Source organism: Colossoma macropomum, unplaced genomic scaffold (assembly GCF_904425465.1).
Source record: "Colossoma macropomum unplaced genomic scaffold, Colossoma_macropomum, whole genome shotgun sequence".
Lineage (NCBI taxonomy): Eukaryota > Metazoa > Chordata > Actinopteri > Characiformes > Serrasalmidae > Colossoma > Colossoma macropomum.
The window spans coordinates 1,210,337-1,231,285 of NW_023495818.1; the positions used below are offsets into that span (position 1 = coordinate 1,210,337).

General features: G+C 37.6%; 1 protein-coding gene across 1 annotated transcript; it reads left to right on the plus strand.

Annotated features, from left to right (window-relative positions):
* Window positions 1-2,466: 2,466 nt before the first annotated feature.
* pnpla4 (patatin-like phospholipase domain containing 4) lies at window positions 2,467-18,501 on the plus strand. The gene is given in 8 exon segments (XM_036563549.1): window positions 2,467-2,754; window positions 6,822-7,018; window positions 9,190-9,214; window positions 9,217-9,283; window positions 12,795-12,930; window positions 14,199-14,264; window positions 15,468-15,620; window positions 16,742-18,501. Coding segments are annotated over 7 exon segments (759 nt in total). The 5' UTR covers window positions 2,467-2,754; window positions 6,822-6,838; the 3' UTR covers window positions 16,874-18,501.
* The last annotated feature ends 2,448 nt before the right edge of the window (window positions 18,502-20,949 follow it).

Here is a 20,949-nt window from a genome sequence, read left to right on the forward strand (position 1 = left end):
ATTTTCCAATTTCCTCAGAAAACCTTACCATTTGAGCTATAATACAGGCCAACTGTGATCTGTAGTCTCTTATGACTCGACTGTATCTCTGAAATGTCAACAATGCTATGTAAAACTGCTAGTCAAAGAAAAAATTATGTAGACATGTTTTCTAGTGCTTAGTCACTAAAATTCAAGACAACCAACATCATATAATAAAATAATGGAGCACATAACTTAGATTAGTCTATATTAAATGGGCAAAATGAAAAACGTAACCATTGATACATCTGTTGTAAACACGCCTATGTGCAGCCTACAGTGACCCCACAATAAACCAGAGAACACAATTTTCCAGTTTAACAAATAGGAAAACCCCCATCTGATGATGATCTTGGAAGGAGGAAAACTTTTTTTTTTGAAAAAGTACAGATGCTTTCAGGCAGGCGCTTTGAAACTTTTCTTTCTTTTCTTTCCCTACCAGTTGATGAAAGTGCAGACGGAAACCAGATAGCTGACCTTACTGCTGGTGTTAAAGTGAGAGAACAAAGATGGTCAAAAACACAACAAGGATACAAAATGGTGAATTCTGTGAAACCTAACGATCCTGATGGATACAGTGTTGCACTACAGTATATTACACAACATGACAAACACCATATGAAATGCTAGTTTTAGGCCAGTATGCCTTTTTAAGTAATTAGTAACGCTCGTAACCTTTAAAGCAATCAATAAAACTTTCTGACAGATACTTATATGTCTTGCTTACAGCTCTTAAATTGGGTATTGTTGCAGGAAAGTGCAGCACAATTCAGCATTTTCATTATATCTGCATTTATAGAGACATTAAGTTCATAGACAGCCATTCATTTACTGCACAAAGAGGGAGAACCAGTGTGTAAACATGAAGAATCATGTCCTAGGCTACTGGAAGGTATGGTACAGGACAGTTGTAGGTAAAAAAATGGACTCTAGGTCTGTAATATGTACTGTATATCTACAGTAAGGGCAGGCAAAAGACTAAAACTGTTCTGTACAGTAATTCTCTTCTAATCTGAGTGCAGACATACAATGAATCGTGTTCCATACGTTCTCCAGGGCCTTGCCTTCTCCACAGATGATGTTGAGGCATTAAGCTTCAGCCCAGTCAGGGTAAGAACAATTAGGGCCAAACCACGGAGGGCTAATGGATCTTTAGTGGGGCCATGTTTCTTAATAACGGATGTCTTGTCGTGGCCTCATGGGCTGCGCTGAGCATTGCAGTAATACGTCTGTTTATTGCATGCCCAAGAGTGACACAGGGGTAATTTAGAGAAGACGTTTAGACTGATCGTGAGGAAAGGCTATTCGCTGTTGGTGGTGCTCTACTGAGCTTGAAGTTGTACTTGGCATGTTTTTAAGCATACTTTTCTCAGACGGGTCCCATGTGAACTGACTGTTATTGAATTGCCACTGGCACTAAATCCTCAACAACTGCGCTTGAACATTCATATCTTACATATATTTGGGCCCTCTGGAATAGTGATAATGAGAGAAAAAGACCATCAAATTAAGTGATAATGACACAGGGGATATAAAGACTTGCTCTCAACATTCCTGGGAGATCTTTTTTTTCCTATGTCTAGACGAAAATAGAGATGATTATTTAAACAAACAATTTTTAAACAATATTCCCACATTGTTCTGCTTTGGAAATGTACTTTAAACTGATCATGTCACTATGGAAAGCTGTTTTAGCTTATAATTTAGATATTCTTCGTATATAAAAATTAATCTGAACAAGCAAAAACAGGATTAATACTAATAAGAATTACATTTTTGCATTTAGCATTACATTTTTCATTAGTAAGAATTCATGGCTTTTTCCCAGTTTATTCTGATGAAAGGAACAATGTTTACTTATTGCATTTTATCCTATGGTGATTACATTTTCATGGGTAAAAATGACACATGTTGAAATTCTAACTGATACATGTTTGAATTGGTTTCTTACAAGTAAAAAATTGTTACATGTGCAAAATTCAGTTCTTACATGTGAGAATTTCTCAAAGAAGAAATTTTTGTCACAAAGCAGCTTTACAGAAATCCAAGTCTAATCTGCAAGTGAGCAAGACAAAACTGCCTGACAACAAGGCTGAGGAACCCATTCTCCATCAGACAGCAAACAATAACACAAAAAAAAAAATTAATCATTAGACAAAAACTTTCAGATTAACCACGAAAAAAAGAATGACTAAAATTACAAGAACCATCGAATAATTTACAAAGACGTAGAAAGCAAATTAAGTTGTGTGAACTGGCAAACAAATCAATTTGAATATGTAATAAATTTTGAGATTCAAGATTTTGACATTATGAGAGTAAAAATTTAATTACTTACGGCAAGGCTTTTTAGCTTATAGCATGCTGACTTAGCATATGTTAAAAAATCCCTTCCATTAAAATGAACTGGGAAAAGCCATGAAGGCTTACAAGTGAGAAGTGAAATCTTAGATGCCATTTTGGATTTCTAACATGTTAGCTGTTTTTATTTACTAATAATAATACTTTGTATCAATTAATACTTTATCTATTCAAATTAACTTCTGATATTAAAAAATTGTGGACTTAAAGCTAAAACCGCTCTCCATATGGATCTCCCAAAAGCCCGCTTCATTCGCTTTCAGGTCAGAGGACTTTTATTTTGAAAAAGGTTCCTACAGGAAGCACGTTCTCGTTCTCGGGTGGTTGTTTTGCCTGTGAGGGCTGCGGTGGGTGATTAAATGCAGTAAACAGGTCAGTGACAGCCGGACACTGTTAGACAGTTACAAAGTTCAAGAAAACAAGAGTCAATAAAGCCTAGGCTGCATGTTTACAAATGTCAAAAGTTCAAAAACGGCCCCTCACCTGGCTGTGTGAGCTGAATGTTATTCAAAACCGAAACTATAAGTCTGTTTACACCAAGTACGATTCGGACGAAGAAACGGATGCGATTTTTAACGTAGTGGGCCCTTCACACCTGGTCCGTAGACGACGAAAGAGGACTACAACTAAGCGACACACACACTCAGAGTTCACCCCACTCTGAGGCTGTGCTTCTGCTTACAGCCCCTCTTATTTAATGTGCTCGGTGGGCGTGAACAGCCTCGAATGCACCTGGATAATAAAGTGATTAAAATGTTTCTGAGAACTAAAACAGGCTGTATGCAGTCACTGTAACATACTCACCGCCATTTCCCAGCCTCTTCGTTCTGGTCTGTCACATATTTTCTTTAGCCTCCGCGTTTTTATAGTCAGTTATAGAGCTCCGCTACAAGCGAGATGAGTTCAGCCGCCGTCCTGGCGCACGTTCGTTAGGGCTGTAACCATGACAACGGGACTCTGATTGGTCAGCCTGATTCGGTTGGGCTGTAACCATGACAGCGGAATGATCGGTTAGCCTAATTTTGAACGCATCAGTACGAGTTAGAAATTCTAGCAGGCGCAAAAACTTCCGCAGCGCCGCATTCGGTCAGTTTTGGAGTCAAATAAACTGCTGAGCTCTTCTACAAGCAAGATGAGTTCTGCCAGCATCCTGGCGCACGTTCGTTAGGGCTGTAACCATGACAATGGAACTCTGATTGGTCAGTCTGATTCGGTTGGGTTGGGTTGGGTAACCATGACAACGGAATGATCGGTTAGCCCAGAGCAACGGAAAGTTTACAGTAGTCATCAAATCATTACAATGATCTAGGCCTTGGAATTACTGAAACAACCATTAATTAAAGATGTATTTGTGTTAATTATATTTATTTATGTTGAAAATTAATCTGATCTTGAAACATTCTTTCTCTTCCCCTCCCTCTAAGTATATAAATAAACATTAGGATATGACCTATCTTAACTACCATACAAGTTTAAGAACATAATATCTATAATACTGAAAAGTCAAAGCAATGAAACAACGAAAACACACTCTGACACCATGTTCACATTAACCTAACATGTCAACAAGGCAGGTAGCGACAGCTGTTTAATCCTCAAATAGTGCGAATTTGACATAAAATATATCAGATTGTTGTAACTATATATACATGTTGGTTTTCTATATAAATATTGTAAATCAGTGCATTTATTGATTTTAAAGTACCAAAAGACGCAGTTCTGTCGCTGAGTGTTTATGGGTTTAAATTGCCTGCAAAGAACTTCCTGGAACTATCTGAAGTCTACGTGAATCACGTGACCATCAAGCATTTTGAACTTCCGTTACTATTGAGAGGCTCCACGATCCGCCATTGCTGTAAAAAATGATCCATTGGAGTGAACGGAGTTGACGCAACTCTCTCTCTATACAGCTCTGAGTTAGCCTAATTTTTAAAGCATCAGTACGACTTAGAAATTCTAGCAGGTGCAAAAACGTCCGCAGCGCCGCATTCAGTCAGTTTTGGAGTCAGTGTGAAAGACCACGTTAACAAACATGACGTGCGTTTATTTCGTCCGTAAAGATCGGATTTAGTGTGAAGAAGCCTTAACTCTCCATGGCCACTTTATCAGTAAGCGAGCTATGGGGTCATCTGTGGATGCACAGTTTGTGTTCTAGCCCGGTGGTCTTCAGCCCTCCCCCTGGAGATCTACTTTCCTGCAGAGTTTCGTTCCAAACTGCATCTGTCCTCCTCTTTTAAAGCATCTGATCTAGCCAGTCACTAACTTCATTATGTGAAGCAATCGTGGCAGATTATGGTTGGAACAAGACTGCAGGAAGGAGGATCTCCAGGAGCAGGATTAGTGACCACTTCTATAGCCCTTCATTAGTGGTCAGCTAGTGTTTCTGCCTAGCCTTGTAAAAATTCAGCACACTATCAGTGACTGACTTATTTATTTATTTAGTTCAACAGTCTATGTTCACAATGTTAAGTGACCCTGATTAGTCCCACAACGGGGAAGTTTCACCTCTGCATTTTGACCCATCCATGCAGTGAAACACCACATACACTAGGGGCAGTGAGCCCAGGGAGCAGGTGGGGGTTAGATGTCTTGCTCAAGGGCACTTCAGTCACGTACTGTCAGCTCAGGGGATCAAACCGACGACCTTCCGGTCACAGGACTGGTTCCCTGACCTCCTGCCCGTGACTGTTCCCTGGCTAAGTTAGACACGTCAGTTCAGCTACAGAACCTAATCTTCCCAGTCACTCAGAAACTGACCAATGATGAATGGGGCAGAGGGGGCTGATCGACTGTGCAACAACACTCGGACTATAGCTTGTAGTTGTACTTATGTATAGAGGACCTGAGCTCAAAAAGTGGTCAGTGAGTGAAAACACAAGCTAGCTGTTAATAGTGTGGATGGAGAAGGTATTTTAAAGAGGAATTACAGCAATTTTTAAAACTTCTGCATAATTAAATCTTGACAATGTAAACAAAGTCATTCAGAGTGGACTGATGTGAAATTGTTCGCTGTAGAGAGACTTACTGACTTTTTTTTTCTTTTTTTTTTTTTAAAGTGGTGGTGATAGGAACCAGGGGTCATGATGTTTACAACGCGATTATAGTCATTTTAATTACTATTTAAAATGACCGGTGTAATCAATCAACGAAATATTTTTTTCGTTGGGTGCTATTTTGCCTTACAATGCCCTGCATGTACCTCTCTGCCATGAATCAAATTTAAACATATTTTAGGCAAAATCTCATCTCACAACTATCACAAAACAGTGTCTCAGATAGACAGTGTATTTGCAATCATTTCATGTAATAACTTTCTGTAAGGGAGCTTTTGGAGGCATTAAAAACTTCAGACGTCTGGTTCCTATCACCACCACTGTGAACAATTCTGACTCAGCAAGTTTCTTGGAGAATGGAGCATTTCACATCAAACCACTCTGAATTACTGTTACTGTTAATTACAGAATTACCGCAGGAATTCCCCTATAAGCAGTTTCCCAGCATTACTACACCCACTTAGAGATTTCTGCGATTCAGTTGCGCAACACTTCCCACAGATGTAGCCTCCATCATCTTTTCGATTGTTTTCCCTCCAAAAAGTGACATATCTAGCTGTGCAGCAGTCTAACTAATCAATAATCAATAAGTAAATTCTTTTCCAAACATTCTTACTATTGGTGTTCCTGGCTTCATTGACTGGTTGCTACAGGCTCATTTTAAACTCAGAGAAAATAACACTTTTAACCTCCAAACAGAGACTCTGTAGGTCAGTATTGCTTGTATTAAGCTTTATTTCTCAATCTGCACTGCACTGCACAATTTGTTGTTTCTCAACTCTCATACACCTAAGTGAACTCACGAAAAGGCTTAACGGTGAGCTAACCAGCTGATTCAGGACTTTTGGAAAAGTTGCAGTGAAGCACTCATTGAGAGGCATTGGGGAAAACAAACACACTAAATGTGCAACTTTAAACAGGATGTCAGTCCTGTATTGCTCAATTTATTTGGCTCTTTGAACTATTGACACAGCATTACTATTAAATTCAGAGACTTGGAAAGTTACCCGACAGCATACATTAGTAGGGCTGTTGTGATTAATCAATTAGACTGATCATTAGATAAAAAAAGAAGATAAACTGACTAAAAATCACCTTTGCAATGAATTGGTAGTGATTAGATGGTCATTTGCCTGATGATAATTCATATTTAAGACTGACATGAAAATTTTAATGCCATTTTTGCCAGATAATGTTTTTATATCTTACTTTTTAAAGGCTTTTTTCTTTGAATGGTTGGCTTTTTTTTAAACCTCAATTAATCTTCAAAATAGTATATTGGTACATCAATTGATTATGAATGTATTTAAAATTGTTACATCACTTGATTGGATTGGCAGCCCTATACCGTACAAAATCTGTTCTTTTTTGTCATTTACATCCCAGGCCTATGGGTTGCAGTGATGACAGTGGTGAACTTGTCGTTCTCTGCCTGTGGCTTTATGGGTATCTACCAGCTTGGTGCAGTGGGAGCGTTCCTCAGACACGGCGACAGGCTGCTGGCTTCTATGAGAGCATGTGCAGGGGCTTCAGCTGGAGCTTTGGTTGCCACTGTAGTCATCACAGCCCCTGACAAGCTGGAGGTAAAGTATGACAGAGGACATGGATTTAGGAGTGGGCAATACGATGATATTATTAATATGATAAATTATGGCACAATAAGCTTTGCTGAGTATGGGTATCGTCAAAGCACTGAACAACTGCATTAACCATTCAAAAAGACCGATTATAGAGAGCCCATAAACAACATGAACAAGTCTCTAGTAACTGCATAAACTACATACAACCTCTTTTACCTGATTTTTCCTATAATTTTCTTATTTTCATTATTTTATTATTTATTTGTTTGTTTGTTTATTATTATTCAGATTCTTATTCTTAATTTTAAAGTTATGTTTTAATCTTATTCTCCTTTTATTTTGATTTTATATGATTTTATTAACTTTTACATTTTAGCTGTTTTAATTATTGTTTTATATTTTCTACAGTATTTTTATGTATTTTTATTATTAATGTTTCATTTTTTATACTTACCTGATTCGAGTCATTTCTTTTATTAAATTTATTTATTATTTGATATGTCCTTACACATTATCAATCTCTTGTCCTGTATCAACTCGGCAACATTGTAAATGAGGGTCACCCTCAATGTTCTCCGAAGTTAAACAAAGATTGATAGATTGATTGATTGATTTCTGAAAAAGTTGAGATGCTGTGCCAAATGTAAATTAAAAACAGAATGCAATGATGTGCAAATCATTTAAACCATTATATTTAATTAAAAATAGTACAAAGACAACATACCAAATGTTGAAACTGAGTTAATTAACTTAAAATTTTATTGTTTTTTGAAAAATTCATGCTCATTTTAAATTTGATGCCAGCAACATCTTTCAAGTAATTCATGTTTACCACTATGTTAGATCAACACTCTACGCATTTTGGAACTGAGGAGGCCAATTACTGTTGTTTTGAAAGTGAAATGTTTTCCCATTCCTGCTTGATATAGGATTTCAGCTGCAGTTCGAGGTCTCTGTCGTAATTTTTATTTTATAAAGTTTTTAATTGGTGACAAGTCTAGACCGCAGGCAGGCCACTTTAGCACCTGGACTCTTTTACTACAGAGCCATGCTGTTTTAATACGTACAGAATATGATTTGACATTATCTTGCTGAAATAAGCAAAGCCTTCCCTGAAAAAGACGGCATCTGGATGGCAACATATGTTGCTCCAAAACCTGTATATATATCGTTCAGCTTTAATTAGCATTAATGCACCCCCATACCATCACGCATGCTGGATTTTGAACTGTGTGCTAATAATAGGCCAATGGTCCCTCTCCTCTTTAGCCTGGAGGACATGGCATCCATGATTTCCAAAAAGAATTTCAAATTTTGAAAGTTCTGATGGTTTTTCAACAATATAGAGGAGATGTTTAGCTATAGATGCCTTTGCGAAACCATGAAGTATTTTATACTCATAATTTCACAACTTAATTAATATTAATGTTTAAATTATTTAGCAAGCTGTTAAAAATTAAATTTGTCCTCAACTTTTCTAGTAGGAGTAGGAGAAATAATCGATTCTTAGATGTATCACAATTCTTTTTTGTAATATTCTGAATTGATTCATAAAACATTGTAATTAGATTTATATATAGGCTCTGTGTTTCCCTACTGTAAAATAAACTCAGGCACAGCCAGAGACTTTATAATGTAGGATACTTTTAGTGCAGCCAAGCTTGGAGGAGAAAAGAAAATTCAGGATCCCACAAATGCATATATTTGTAGTTACAGATTGGTCACAAATTTTGTGCATATGGGGTGGTTGAAATATAATTGACAATCCCAGTTTTTCACCAAGAAAATATTGTGCTATTTTTTTTTAGATTTCATCCAGGCCACTAAGAATTTCTGCTAAGAAATGAACACTGTGACACAAAAAAGAAAAAGATCAAATAAAATTTTGTTAGACAGTGAAACAAGAATAGTGAATTTTACGCTACATTCAAGTTTAACCAAGCTAACACTACTTGTTAATGACAAATACAGGAGAAAATCATAAAGTAGATGCTACTGAATTATGAGGTGCCAAGAGATTCCCACTCCTAATACCTACTTTAAACTATGTATATTCTAAGTCTGAATAATGTTTACAGACATAATACAGTGCTGTTACTCATAGAGATACTGCTGTACCACAACTTCCTCTAAAACATTTTAACTCTTCCTTTCTGTCATCCGTCCTTCTGCAGCATTGTAAAGAATTCACCTACAGGTTTGCAGCAACGTCAGAAGACAGAGGTTTGGTCCACTGACCCCAGGATATGACTTCATGATGGAGCTCAGGTAAAGTCAGGGATCTTTTTGGTAGAATGTAAAGAACCATGATAAGTTTACTCAATCCAACACAAAGCCCTCTCAGCAACATCACAACAGAGTACATTTTTAAAGCGCTCGGGGCTGCAGTCATGGGGCAGCATTGGAGTTTCAGGTTAAAGACGTCTTGCCCGTAGCAGCAGTGTATGAGTGAAATGGTGTTAGAATACAGACTTATGCAAATGTTTGGGTCCAAATGACATCTTTTGTTGATTTTCTAAGTGAAACTAAGTGAACACGTCCTCTACAGAGAACACATCTCTGCACATTTTAATGCACAATTACTGTTTGCTGAATTTAACATATTAGGAAAACAGAAAATGTGGCCTGTGTAAACATATGGCACATTTTATATTTTATAATAGCAAATTATAGAAAAGAAATAAAACCAAAAACAAATTAGGCAAGTAAATAGAAAATGGGCACACATATTTGCAGAAAAATGCCATATTTAAGTGTGTTCCATATAGAGGATGGGTTAACTTATTTTCACTTACAGTAAATTGACCAAGGGTGTTTTAGTAGTAAATAGCTTTTAAGCCCTTGTTTCATGAGTGCTCCTTTCGCGGAGGCTGCGGCACAGCTTTATCAGTTTAAAACGCATGACCACAGGTGGCAAAAACTTATCTAACTTGCACTAAAGAATGTTCTAAAGCCAGATATCATATCAGGGCTGATTCAGGACATGAACTAACGTTATATGAAAATCCATTAAAAGAAGACTGATCGCGAGACAGATATTTTTGTGCATACTAAAGCAGTGGGTGGCATGTTTTCAGATATTTAAATAATTCAACTTGACAATCGCAATAGATGTAAACTATTGGTGATAGAGGGTGCTATCGTTAATTAGCTCATGGGTAGTATACCTACATATTATGTCGACTACACCTCTCTCACCACCATCAGCCTTCACTTTAACTGTTCATCAACTCAATATGCGCCATAGTGCAGCAAGCCAAGCCAGGCTGTCTAAACACCTTTGTGTTTCTGGGTCCTTGAAGTTTAATGGCAAAATGGGCGGTCAGCCTCCGTTTATTGTGCAACCATTATTATGCATGTTTTCCCCCTGCTGGCAGAGCCTGGCTCGTAAAACAGATGAATATGCCTGTAAATTAACTTAATCGGCCCAATGAAACTCGCATTCGCACTTCTGCGGCTATCCGTTTTTTCCCTTACCCAGCTTTTTGGCTCGACGGATTTTCCAGAACCATGGGGCGGATAAATGCTGAGCAGGTGTGAGACTCTGTCGAAGAACAGGAGCGAGAAACAGGACGATATTTTAGTGTGAATGTCTTTGGGTGTAGGATTGACGCTATGCGGTTACGAGATAATTGTGTGTGTGTTTGTGAGCAAGAGAGAGAGAGAGAAAGAGAGAGAAAGAGATAGATGGAGAACAAGGCTGTGTTGACCTTGAGGTAACTTGATGCACACCCTCCAGAACGCATTCATTTCATCTCCACATGAAATATGAATCACCATTGCTGTTTCGGGGGCACCACAAGTGTATCTCCTGCTGCAGCCGTATTAGGCCTGTCAGAGGAAGCAGAGATGTTGAAGAAAAAGCTGTCCCTGGCCCTGTGAGAATGAGCCTTGAATGGTTCGAAGATAGTGCCATTCCGATGCTCAAATGTGTCATGGCTGCCTCAGTAATGGGAGATACAGATACAAGCACAGATAGCAGCGGTATGATATTAAACGCCTTGCCGTTTGTTGAGGAGCGAAAAAAGTCATATCTGGGCTCCGCATACACCTCACTTTGGCCTTGTGCTGGCTGTTATTGATAAAATTCAATATCATGATATTTTCCAAATGTATCACAGTATCAGATGGTACTTAAATTTGCAGGTATTTAAATTTCCTGAGTGCTGCTACTCTATGCCTTACACCTGTAGCTTGTTTTGAATAGACCGTTTTGTTTTGTTTACTTAATTGTGCCAAAGGGAGTATTAACCATATTAACCAAGTATAAACCAGACACAAACCACATTTCCATAAAGTGAAATTTACTTTATTTAGTTTTTATGCATTCAGAACCGCAATTAGAAAAATCTGAAGCACTCAGCAAATGACATGCAGTACTGTGCAAAAGACCAACCTTTAATTTATTTTTTTTATTTCCAGTCAAAATGGCCATTAAGTGCAAATCACTCATTTTTCAGGAGATATTTCTGAGTAGATCAGATATAAGATTACATAAGTAAGGGGTCAATGGACAATAAGTGAAATAAAACAGGAGTTTCCAAAGTTTGAGTGATAATAGGACTCCTATCAACCGTGTCACCATCAGTTAAACAGCACTTAAAGCGTTCATCTTTGAGAGATATTGACTCTTGCTTCAGAAAAAAAAACAACAAATGTTTCTGTCCATCCTTCCACTGTGAGAAGACGACTCATCACTATGGATCTAAAAGGATGTGTAACTGACAAGAAGCCATTACTGAGAAAAAATATATATTTTTAAAAAAGGAAAAAATTGCAAATCAATCAAAGAAGCTGCTGCTATTCTCAGAACGAAAGTCCAACTCTCCAGAGTCCAGACCTCAACTTCATTGAATATGTTTGGATTGCTTGGATTGTGAGAAGCAGAAAATGCAACCAACATCTAAGACTGAACTTTGGAGATGTGGAAAAATATATCCCTTCAGACTTCTTTGAAAACCTGAAAGCAAATCTCCTGAAAAGAATGGAAGCTGTAATAAAGGCAAAGAGTGGACACAATAAATACTGAAAAAATTCATATTATATTTAGTTGTTGAGGCTTCTTTGTAATTTTCTGTTAAATACAGTCTTATGCTAAAGTTTGGGCACCCCTGGTCAAATTACATTTTGTTGATTTTCTAAGGAAAAAATTGTTAACACATCCTCTACAGAAAACACACTTCTGCATTCTACATTTTAATGCACAATTATTATTTATTTGCTGAATTTAACGCATTTGGAAAAAATGCTTGTGTGAAAGTTATGGCACATTTTGTGTCTTATGTGTGTTTATTTTTACTCTACAAAACATATAACTCTACTTTTGCATCTGGTTATGTTTTCTGCTTTATTTTTCCTGACACTAAAATAATGGATAACTTGTACTTGAAGGACATTTTGCCTGGAAATGATTTATATAAAGGGTAGTCTCTGACTTTCACTCACGTATTTATCTATCAATATTGCTAAAACTACAAATCAGTATTGTTGTATGGCACCAATACTAATATATTGGGATAGACAGTGTATCCCCAGCTCAACAGTGGCCTCAGATCCTCTCAAAGTGCTGCTGTCGAGGGATAGACAACGGCATGCGTCTAGGTAAAAAATTTCTAGAAATGAATTTCAGGCTGAACGTGCCTCACGTGTCGTTACCTAAGTGGCTCGGCCAAACAGATTGTGTAATTATGAGACGGTGTTTGGGAAAATTTCTTGTCTGCCGAGGTTGTTAATTATGCAGAGATGACAAACGAGCATCTGTCTTGCTGTTGGACTCCAGAGACGGCATAGAAGACATTCTCCCACAGAATGCCCACCTGTTAGCCAACGAGCGCCTCCACATTTCCATAACCAACTCCAGGACGGGGAAGAACAGCATGGTGTCCAACTTCACCTCAAGAGACGACCTCATTAAGGTATTCACACCTCTGCCTAATGCTTAGGAGAGTGATTATTACACAATAATACACAGAGTGCTAAAAGATTAGTAATACTACAGGAATTTCTACAGCTTTCCTGTAATCCTTATTCCTATATCCAGCATTCTTATCTCCTACTTTACTGCTACTCTGGTAAATACAGTATAGTACAACACTAGTAGTGTTGTAGATTACTATAAGACCCTGTTGAAGAATGTTATACAGAGGTGAATATACATATGGGATATTGAAACTGTTGTGCTAAGGTTGAAGGCTGAGTAGATCAGCATATCAGTGGCAACATCTTAGCACAACCTTAGATGTGTAACTGCGATTGTGCTTGTTCCATTATTGATATTTACTATTTAGTCATTTATGACAATGATGACACAAAAATCGATTAACATGAAAGACGTGACATCACAAGCTCAATCCCTGGCAATGTCACAGCTATATGTGGCCGGGAGTGCAAGAGAGCACAATTGGCCTTACTCTCTCTGAGTCAGTAATTCTTACATAACAGAATTGGCGGTCCAAATGTGTTGAGCTGTCCAGTGATGTTGCAGTAGTGACTGTTCAAAAAATTTGGTGGCACTTTATGTGACTCAGAGGAAGCATGTGCTAGCCTTTACCGCCCCATTGTTGGTAGTATTTTGTGACTGGGGGAGTCCTAGAAAGGGGATGCAACTGCACATGACTAAATTGGAGAGAAATTTGGGAAAAATGCAAAATAAATAAATGAAGTAATTCCATCACATGGCTTATATGCTAGCTGCCATTGCTGAATGCTGGGCACTCAGAGACTCTCATCCCTCTTTCCACATTGCGAGGTCAACACATTTAAATTTAAATATGTGATCAGATATTTAATTACATATTGGTGTTATTTGTGTAATTACATTTGCATTGAGTATATATTCTTCATTGCATATTTGAGTCTGTATTTCTGTAAAGATAATAAATTCTCAATAAGGAAGTTTTTTTTCAGTTAGAAACAGCTTAAGCTAAAATCAAGCCTATTCAATAGGAGAGGACATAAGGAGGCTTCTCTTTTGGACAAGCTTCGCTTTAGCTTAAGCTATTTTTTCTATCTGAAAAATGCTGAAGTATGCCCTTGTTCTTTCTTCCTTTCTTTCTGTCTCTCTCTCTTTCTCTCTCTGCTTTGTTCTCTCTCACTTCATACTTCCCACCCTCCAAAAAAGAGAAAGAAAAGCTCTTTGATTTCCTCATGTGATATATGCCTCATGTTTATGTTGTTCTTGAAGGTCCTTTTGGCCAGCAGCTTCGTGCCCATTTATGCTGGAATGAAGCCAGTGGAATTCCAAGGGCAGGTAATGGGCTCTAGTGTACTTGAGTCTTTCAACTCTAAATACTGGCTGGGTGCATGATTCATAGCGAATGGCCATGGAACAGCCTTTTGCAGGCTATTTTTCAGATGTATGGGCAGTGGATGTGGGCCCTGCACTTTAGGAGTTCAACTCGTTCCTTCGTCTGACAGAGTAAGGTTGTTAAAACAACTCAAAACAGATTTTCTAGTGTAACTGATGTTGATCGACATTTAAGCACTGAGTCAGGATACAGTAAATGTATATTTCTGTTGATTTAAACTGTTTGCAATACATAGTTTTATGTATGGGATCCAGTGTTAAAGTTGGGGTGGGAAATACTTTAAACTACAGTTTAAAGGCTGCGAAAACCACCTTTTTGATGGTGTATCTTGAGGATGGGAAGAACTATAACTCCTTTAAAGTGGGGTGGGATTTTTTCTTTTTTTTCATTAGCTGGCAAATGCAGAAGTAAGGCATATAGCTAATGTTACTGCCAAATATCTTATTACACCATATAACTGCAGTAACTATCTTTAAATCATTGTTAGAATAGAGAGAATAGGTTACTGAAACAAGAGAAATGACTTGACAGATGAGGCAGAAAACAAGCCAAAAGCTGAAGTCAGTGAGGTTACCGGGTTATAGATAGCTTACCTCAGTTTGGCTTCTTCTCTCTGGCTGAAAAGGTAAAAAACTTGTTTCTGGTGTCTATTTTGTGTTGAATAAAGACAGAATTACTGTTTTCTGTATGATTTTATTCAACGGCTGAGGTAAGAGTTACACTAGTGCTAGCTTGGTTGTGTTTTCTAGCCTATAGATCAGTGGCTGGGCTAGCAGTCAGAATTGGTTGACACCGCAGGGATTCACAGTGGTTGTGTGATGTATTTGCATGATGCGTGCTGGGTATTGTAGTGAGGGATTGCTGATGAATGAACATCTGAAAGCAATATATAATCATAAATTATGTCAAACTGATGCAAAACATGAAAAATAACCTATTAGACTCTAGTTTTAGTCTGGAATTTCCCTTTAATTCCTCCTACATTTACATATTTAGCAGATGCTTGTATCTATATTGATTTACAGTGGTAAGTGAATACATCATAAGTCGTGAACAAGAACTCTTATTGATATAACCATGATGTTTCACTTTCACAACTTTTACAATTGTTTTATCAAACTTCTATCTTCACTTTTTACTAATAGAGATGGATAGACGGTGGTTTTACAGACAGTCTTCCTATCCTTCCTGTGGGACGTACCATCACTGTGTCCCCATTCAGCGGCTCACAGGATGTCTGCCCACGTCACGCTGGCCACAGGAAGCTGCATCTCAGAGTGGCTAACATGAACATTATAGTGAGTCTGGCCATCTTAGTGTAACCTTTAGAATAGTTATTACTTAATGTAAACAGTTTCCATCTAATGATTTATCACAACCCGAGAAAAAAAATGAAGCTCATTTATTAAAACATCGGTTTGGTTCAGTTTGGTTCAGTTGAGGTGACTGTTAGCTCAGTAACCACACAAGCTGCAAGCCCCTCACTTCAACAAGACCACTATTTAATTTGTCTATTGAACAGCAATCATAATTAACATAGGAAAAAGCATGTTCTACTATTGAATAGTCTGATTCTCCATTTCGATATCTAGATATATAGAAGTTTGTCAGATCTCTAAGAATGCGCTGCCCATCAAAAGCACAGGGATACTTTGCCCTGTAACTTTTCAGATAATATTCAGATTATACTGCATAGTTACAGTTATAGTGTATATGTATTAAAACTTTAGATATATTGCAGCACTAAGCTTCATGTTTATCAAGTGTCTTCCCTGTTATGAAGAGCAAGTTTTTCCTGAGTAAGTTTTCTTTTTTAAACTATTGTTAAAAGCACATACTGAAAATCCTTTGGCCCAAAGATGGTTTAAACAGCTGAAGGGTTTGAGGGATGAGCGCTGACTTCACAACAAGGAGATAAAATGTGGGGGCTTTGGCTTTATTCCCAAGGTAGCACTGCCACAAACAGTTCAACAAATATATTGTGGGGTCCAAAAGTCTGAGACTATACCAAAATTCTGGGATTTTTTTTTCTTTTAAACCTGGAAATAAACAACAAAGCTTTTTAAAAAAAATATTAAAGGAAAGTTATATAGTTAAAATAATACATTAAAATATTTAAGATTCTGCACTAATTCTAGACCACTATTTAAATGTAAGCAATTTAGTGGCATTGACTAGGTTAAGCTCTTTGTACAGAAAGGTCAGACTTTTGGACCCCACTGTAGTTTTTCTCTGAATAAATCTGCTTAGTTTTTAATGTGGTCACTTATTGTAAACTGATAAAGAAAACATCCTCATTTGTATTAAAACCATTTAGAAAAGTGATCCCAAACTTTTGACAGGCTGTATATGCTTGAGGAAAAGGCTTGCGTATTGAAGTCACTGATCTTTTGCTGTTGCTTTGATTCTCTTCTCTCAGTTTTCTAGGGATAACATCAAACGACTGAACCAAGCCCTGTTTCCTCCATCCCTGCCCAGAATGCAAGCCATACATCAGGAAGGTTACGAGGACGCTCTGCGCTTTCTGAGGACTGAGGGCTGGATGCAGTAATAAGCGTTAGAGCCTTATTTTAGTGTTTTTAATTTGCCATAAATGTCAAGTATGAGGTTACTGTAGTAACTGTTTGGCAGACCTGAAGTGTTTTCAACTTTGAAAAAAGCATTTTAAGGGCAGTTTTACAAAATGTTTTACTGGAACCAGGGGCACAGCTATAAGGGGGGCTTGGGGGGGCCTTAGGGAGAAAGCCAATGAAAATATAAAATGAAAGGTGGTTATGAGCTCTTATAATGCAGCATGAACCCTCGTGCCTTTATCCATGTTAAATGAGTAGACATTGCCAAAGCTCTTCTGAGATCATCACTGTTGTCGGTGGCTGCTGTCACCGTGGCCAAGTTTACATGGCTACATGCCACCATCGGCCACTGTTTTACAATCAATTATGAAATAAGGCACGAAACAAGGCTGTTTTTCAATGTCAAAATGTAAACACAGCATTGCCCTGCTTGACTGTTTCTCCAGATTGTGGAAAATTAGCTGAGCTGTGTTCGTTCCTGTAGGTCAGAGGTTCCCAATCACCAGGCTGTGGGCCAGTATTAGGCCGCAGCAATGAGCAGTAAGCAGGGGGTATTTAGTAGCCTGAAGATTTTATCCTTACTATTAATGTAAATAATATTATTATATCAAAATATCTTTATATAAGCCTTAATTCTTGCCATTAAAATGTTTTTAAATTAATTTTATGTCATTTTTTAATATCACATGCATGCACATAGTTTGCTGTTGGCAGCTTTCAGCTAATGACTAAGTGAAAAAGTCAAAAAAGAGGAAACTGACAACATTAACAAAGGACTATTTGCAGCTGCAAACAAAAAGACATCGAAGACAAGAACAAAAACAATACCAAAATAATACATTCATTTGCAAATAATAAAACCATAAAACCATATGGTATGCAAGGAGAAACTAGACAATAAGGCTATAAAGCTGTCCAATTTCTTTACAATTTGGAGACAAAATATTCCTCAACTACAGTAAAACATAGGCTAATCATGTGTATTTCTACATCCAACCCCAGTTCCCTACAAATACATATGGTCTGCAATGTTAACAAGGTTGGGAACCCCTGCTGTATGCTACTTACCTAGCTAGCAAGCTAGTTGACCGTAATAAAGATATACAATAGAACTGGAAGTTTAATATTGTGTAGAAATTACAAGAACATTCCAGTCTTCAATCTTTTTGGCCTAGACATCAATGCCTGCTGTTATAAAAAGTAGGTCTGCGGTTACCAATATCTTCTGCATTACGCTGTAAGTTGTTATAGTGACTAGGCAGTTAAATGTGAGGTAAGCTGTTGTGCATTTAAAACTGTAAATGAATGAATAAATGACTCTGTATGGTTACAGAAGACACGGTGAAACAGGCTAGTTGGTAGTTGTCATCCTCCTTACAGCAGTGTCTCTGGGACATAATGCCCGTAACCAGATCCCCCTTAAATTGACATTCTGAAATTCTGGCTATGCCACTGATTGTAACGTGTTTTATTTTAAATTGACTGTAATTAAGTGTTGACTTGAACCTGTAATATATAATTTCTTCTTAAATGAAACTGCTGATTTGTTTGTATATTTTGTGCCAAACATAGTTTCCTAAATAAAGCAATGTTCTGTGTCTGGAAACTGACTAAGGCTGAAATTACTTGACTTCAAAGTAGCTGCTACTGTGGTTTTTAACCATGCAATGTATATTTGTTCATTTTTCTAGCTAACAGTTCAGTACTGTGCAAATTCAGAGATCACCCTTTCATTTACTTTCAACTTCCAGTCAGAATTGCCTTTAATTTGTTCTTTTTTTAGTGTCAGGAAAAAAAGCCAAAAGCATGCATTAACCAAAAAGCAGTCTCAATTATAAAATAAAATATAATTTCTTCACTATTTAGAGTGCACCCGCTTTGCCTTTATTACAGCTTCCATTCTTTTCAATCGAGACTCGCTTTCAGGTTTTCATAGAAATCTGCAGGGATATTTGTTCACACCTCAAAAGATGACTGTTAGAAGTTGGTTTGTAGCTTTTGCTTCTCATAATTCAAGTAATGCCAAACACATTCAACAATGCTGATGTCTGGACTCAGGGATGGCCAGTCCATTGTTCTGAGAACGCCAGCAGCTTCTTTGTTTGATTTGTAAATGTTCTTTTTTGTCTATTTTCTTTTCTCAGTAACAGCTGTGTTGAGTTGTCTTCTCACAGTGGAAGGATGGACAGAAACACCTGTGGATTTTTTCAGATCTGAAGTAAGAGTGGAGCTTGATTTTCTCCTCTCTCTCAAAGATGAACGCTTTAAGTGCTGTTTATCTGATAGTGACAATTTCAGTGGTCTACCAGGTCTTGCACAATTGAGAAGTCCCATTTTCTCTTTCACTTTCATGATGTTTTCATCTCTTGTTTTACAAATTCCTGTTTATTCGCTATATTTCTTTGACTTTATTTTATTATATATCTATTCTCATAAAGAACCTCTTGAAAGAAGGAATAACTTGTCTTATTTTGACTTAATGAATAAATAAATAAATGATAAGTCTGAGGCTATATCAGCCTCCAGCGCAAAAGTAAAGAAGGAAATTTCAGACACCAAACATGGCTAACTGATTGCATTTGGGCTAAGGGGAAAACTTAATTAGATTTTTTGCTGAATGATAACTTATATTTTCTTGCATGAATATGAAGGGCAGCAGAATTCATTGGACTATAGTTTAGGGAGGATGCTCTCTAGGCCTCTTTCATCACAGAACGTTGTTTATCCAAACACTTGCAGCAGGAGGCCAGGTGCCAGTCTTTTATAAGGCAACACATCATATCAGCCTAGTGTGTCTGCTGGTCCTACAGGATGAGTGTGGAGAACAAGCGTTTGAAGCGCAACCGAGAGAAAATATATTTGAACTCGTCTAACCTCTCAGAGAAACCGTTTTACTCGACCTTGCCGTGATACAAACGTTTCTAGCCAGTTGCAGCCGGAAAGAGAGCAGTGTTTCCCTGGGGAGTGCTGAAAGATTAGCAGAAGGCTGTTGTATTTGTGCTCCGACAGGGGAGGAATGAGAGCAGTGAGGAGACACGAATAAGCTTTCGACTTCGTTTCAAGTTGCCTTCTGTAGCATTCTCTGTGAAAATAAGCTGTACACTAGGCCTGCTCAATATATTGTTTGTAAATTATAATACCGGCCTTTGAAATACTGATTCCATAGCAGGCTTCTATCGGCAAATGAGTTCTCAAATTATATTATATTATAACAATTCCAATACAGTATGGAACAAGCACAATGCTCAGTAATTGTTCAAGTAAATCAATAAAACAGTACAACTATACAGGACTTTTTACAATCATGCTAGGTCATGAATGATTCCATAAAGACTTAGATTTAGCTGCGCTCCAGCTAGGTCTAAATTACAATAACAGACTGTTATTATCTAGTATCACATCTGTCAGACTCTATACATACAGTACCATCACCCAATGCCTAAAGTTACCCAGAATCATGTGTAGAGTCAAGCAAAAAGCACATTTTCTTTCAAAATAGAGCAAAAACGTTTATGCTACAGTGCTAGCATTATAAGTTTAGAGCTAGCTGATGTTAACTTGACAACCTCATTACATAAACGTCTATAATTACTCATCAGCACGTACAGAGTCAAGCTAAATGTGCGATTTCTCTTGGGAGTATAACAATAAAGGCCAAAACAACTTGTATTCTAGCTGCTAGCATATATGCTAATAGTGCTAGCATAACTTCTGTATCAGCTAATGTCCCACTGGCAAATAATGTAACTTTGTAAAGCTATAATTCTAAAAAAGTGATTGACACATCATCAAGCCCATGTATTTCCCGTGGGTTTGTACTAGCGTAGCCCCATTTTGAAAATCTCCCCTAAACACCAGGCTAAAGCAGTGGTCTGTGGCTGGTTATTATGTCAGGCAAACTGCTAGTAGGTAGTTCTTGGTCACGTTGAAGGCCGGAATGCACCAGACTCTCTGACGACAGGCAGAAGTATATTAATATATATTGCCATCGCATTATGGAAATTGGTCCACTTTGTGTAGGACTACTGTGTATCCTAACTCTTTGCACAAGTAT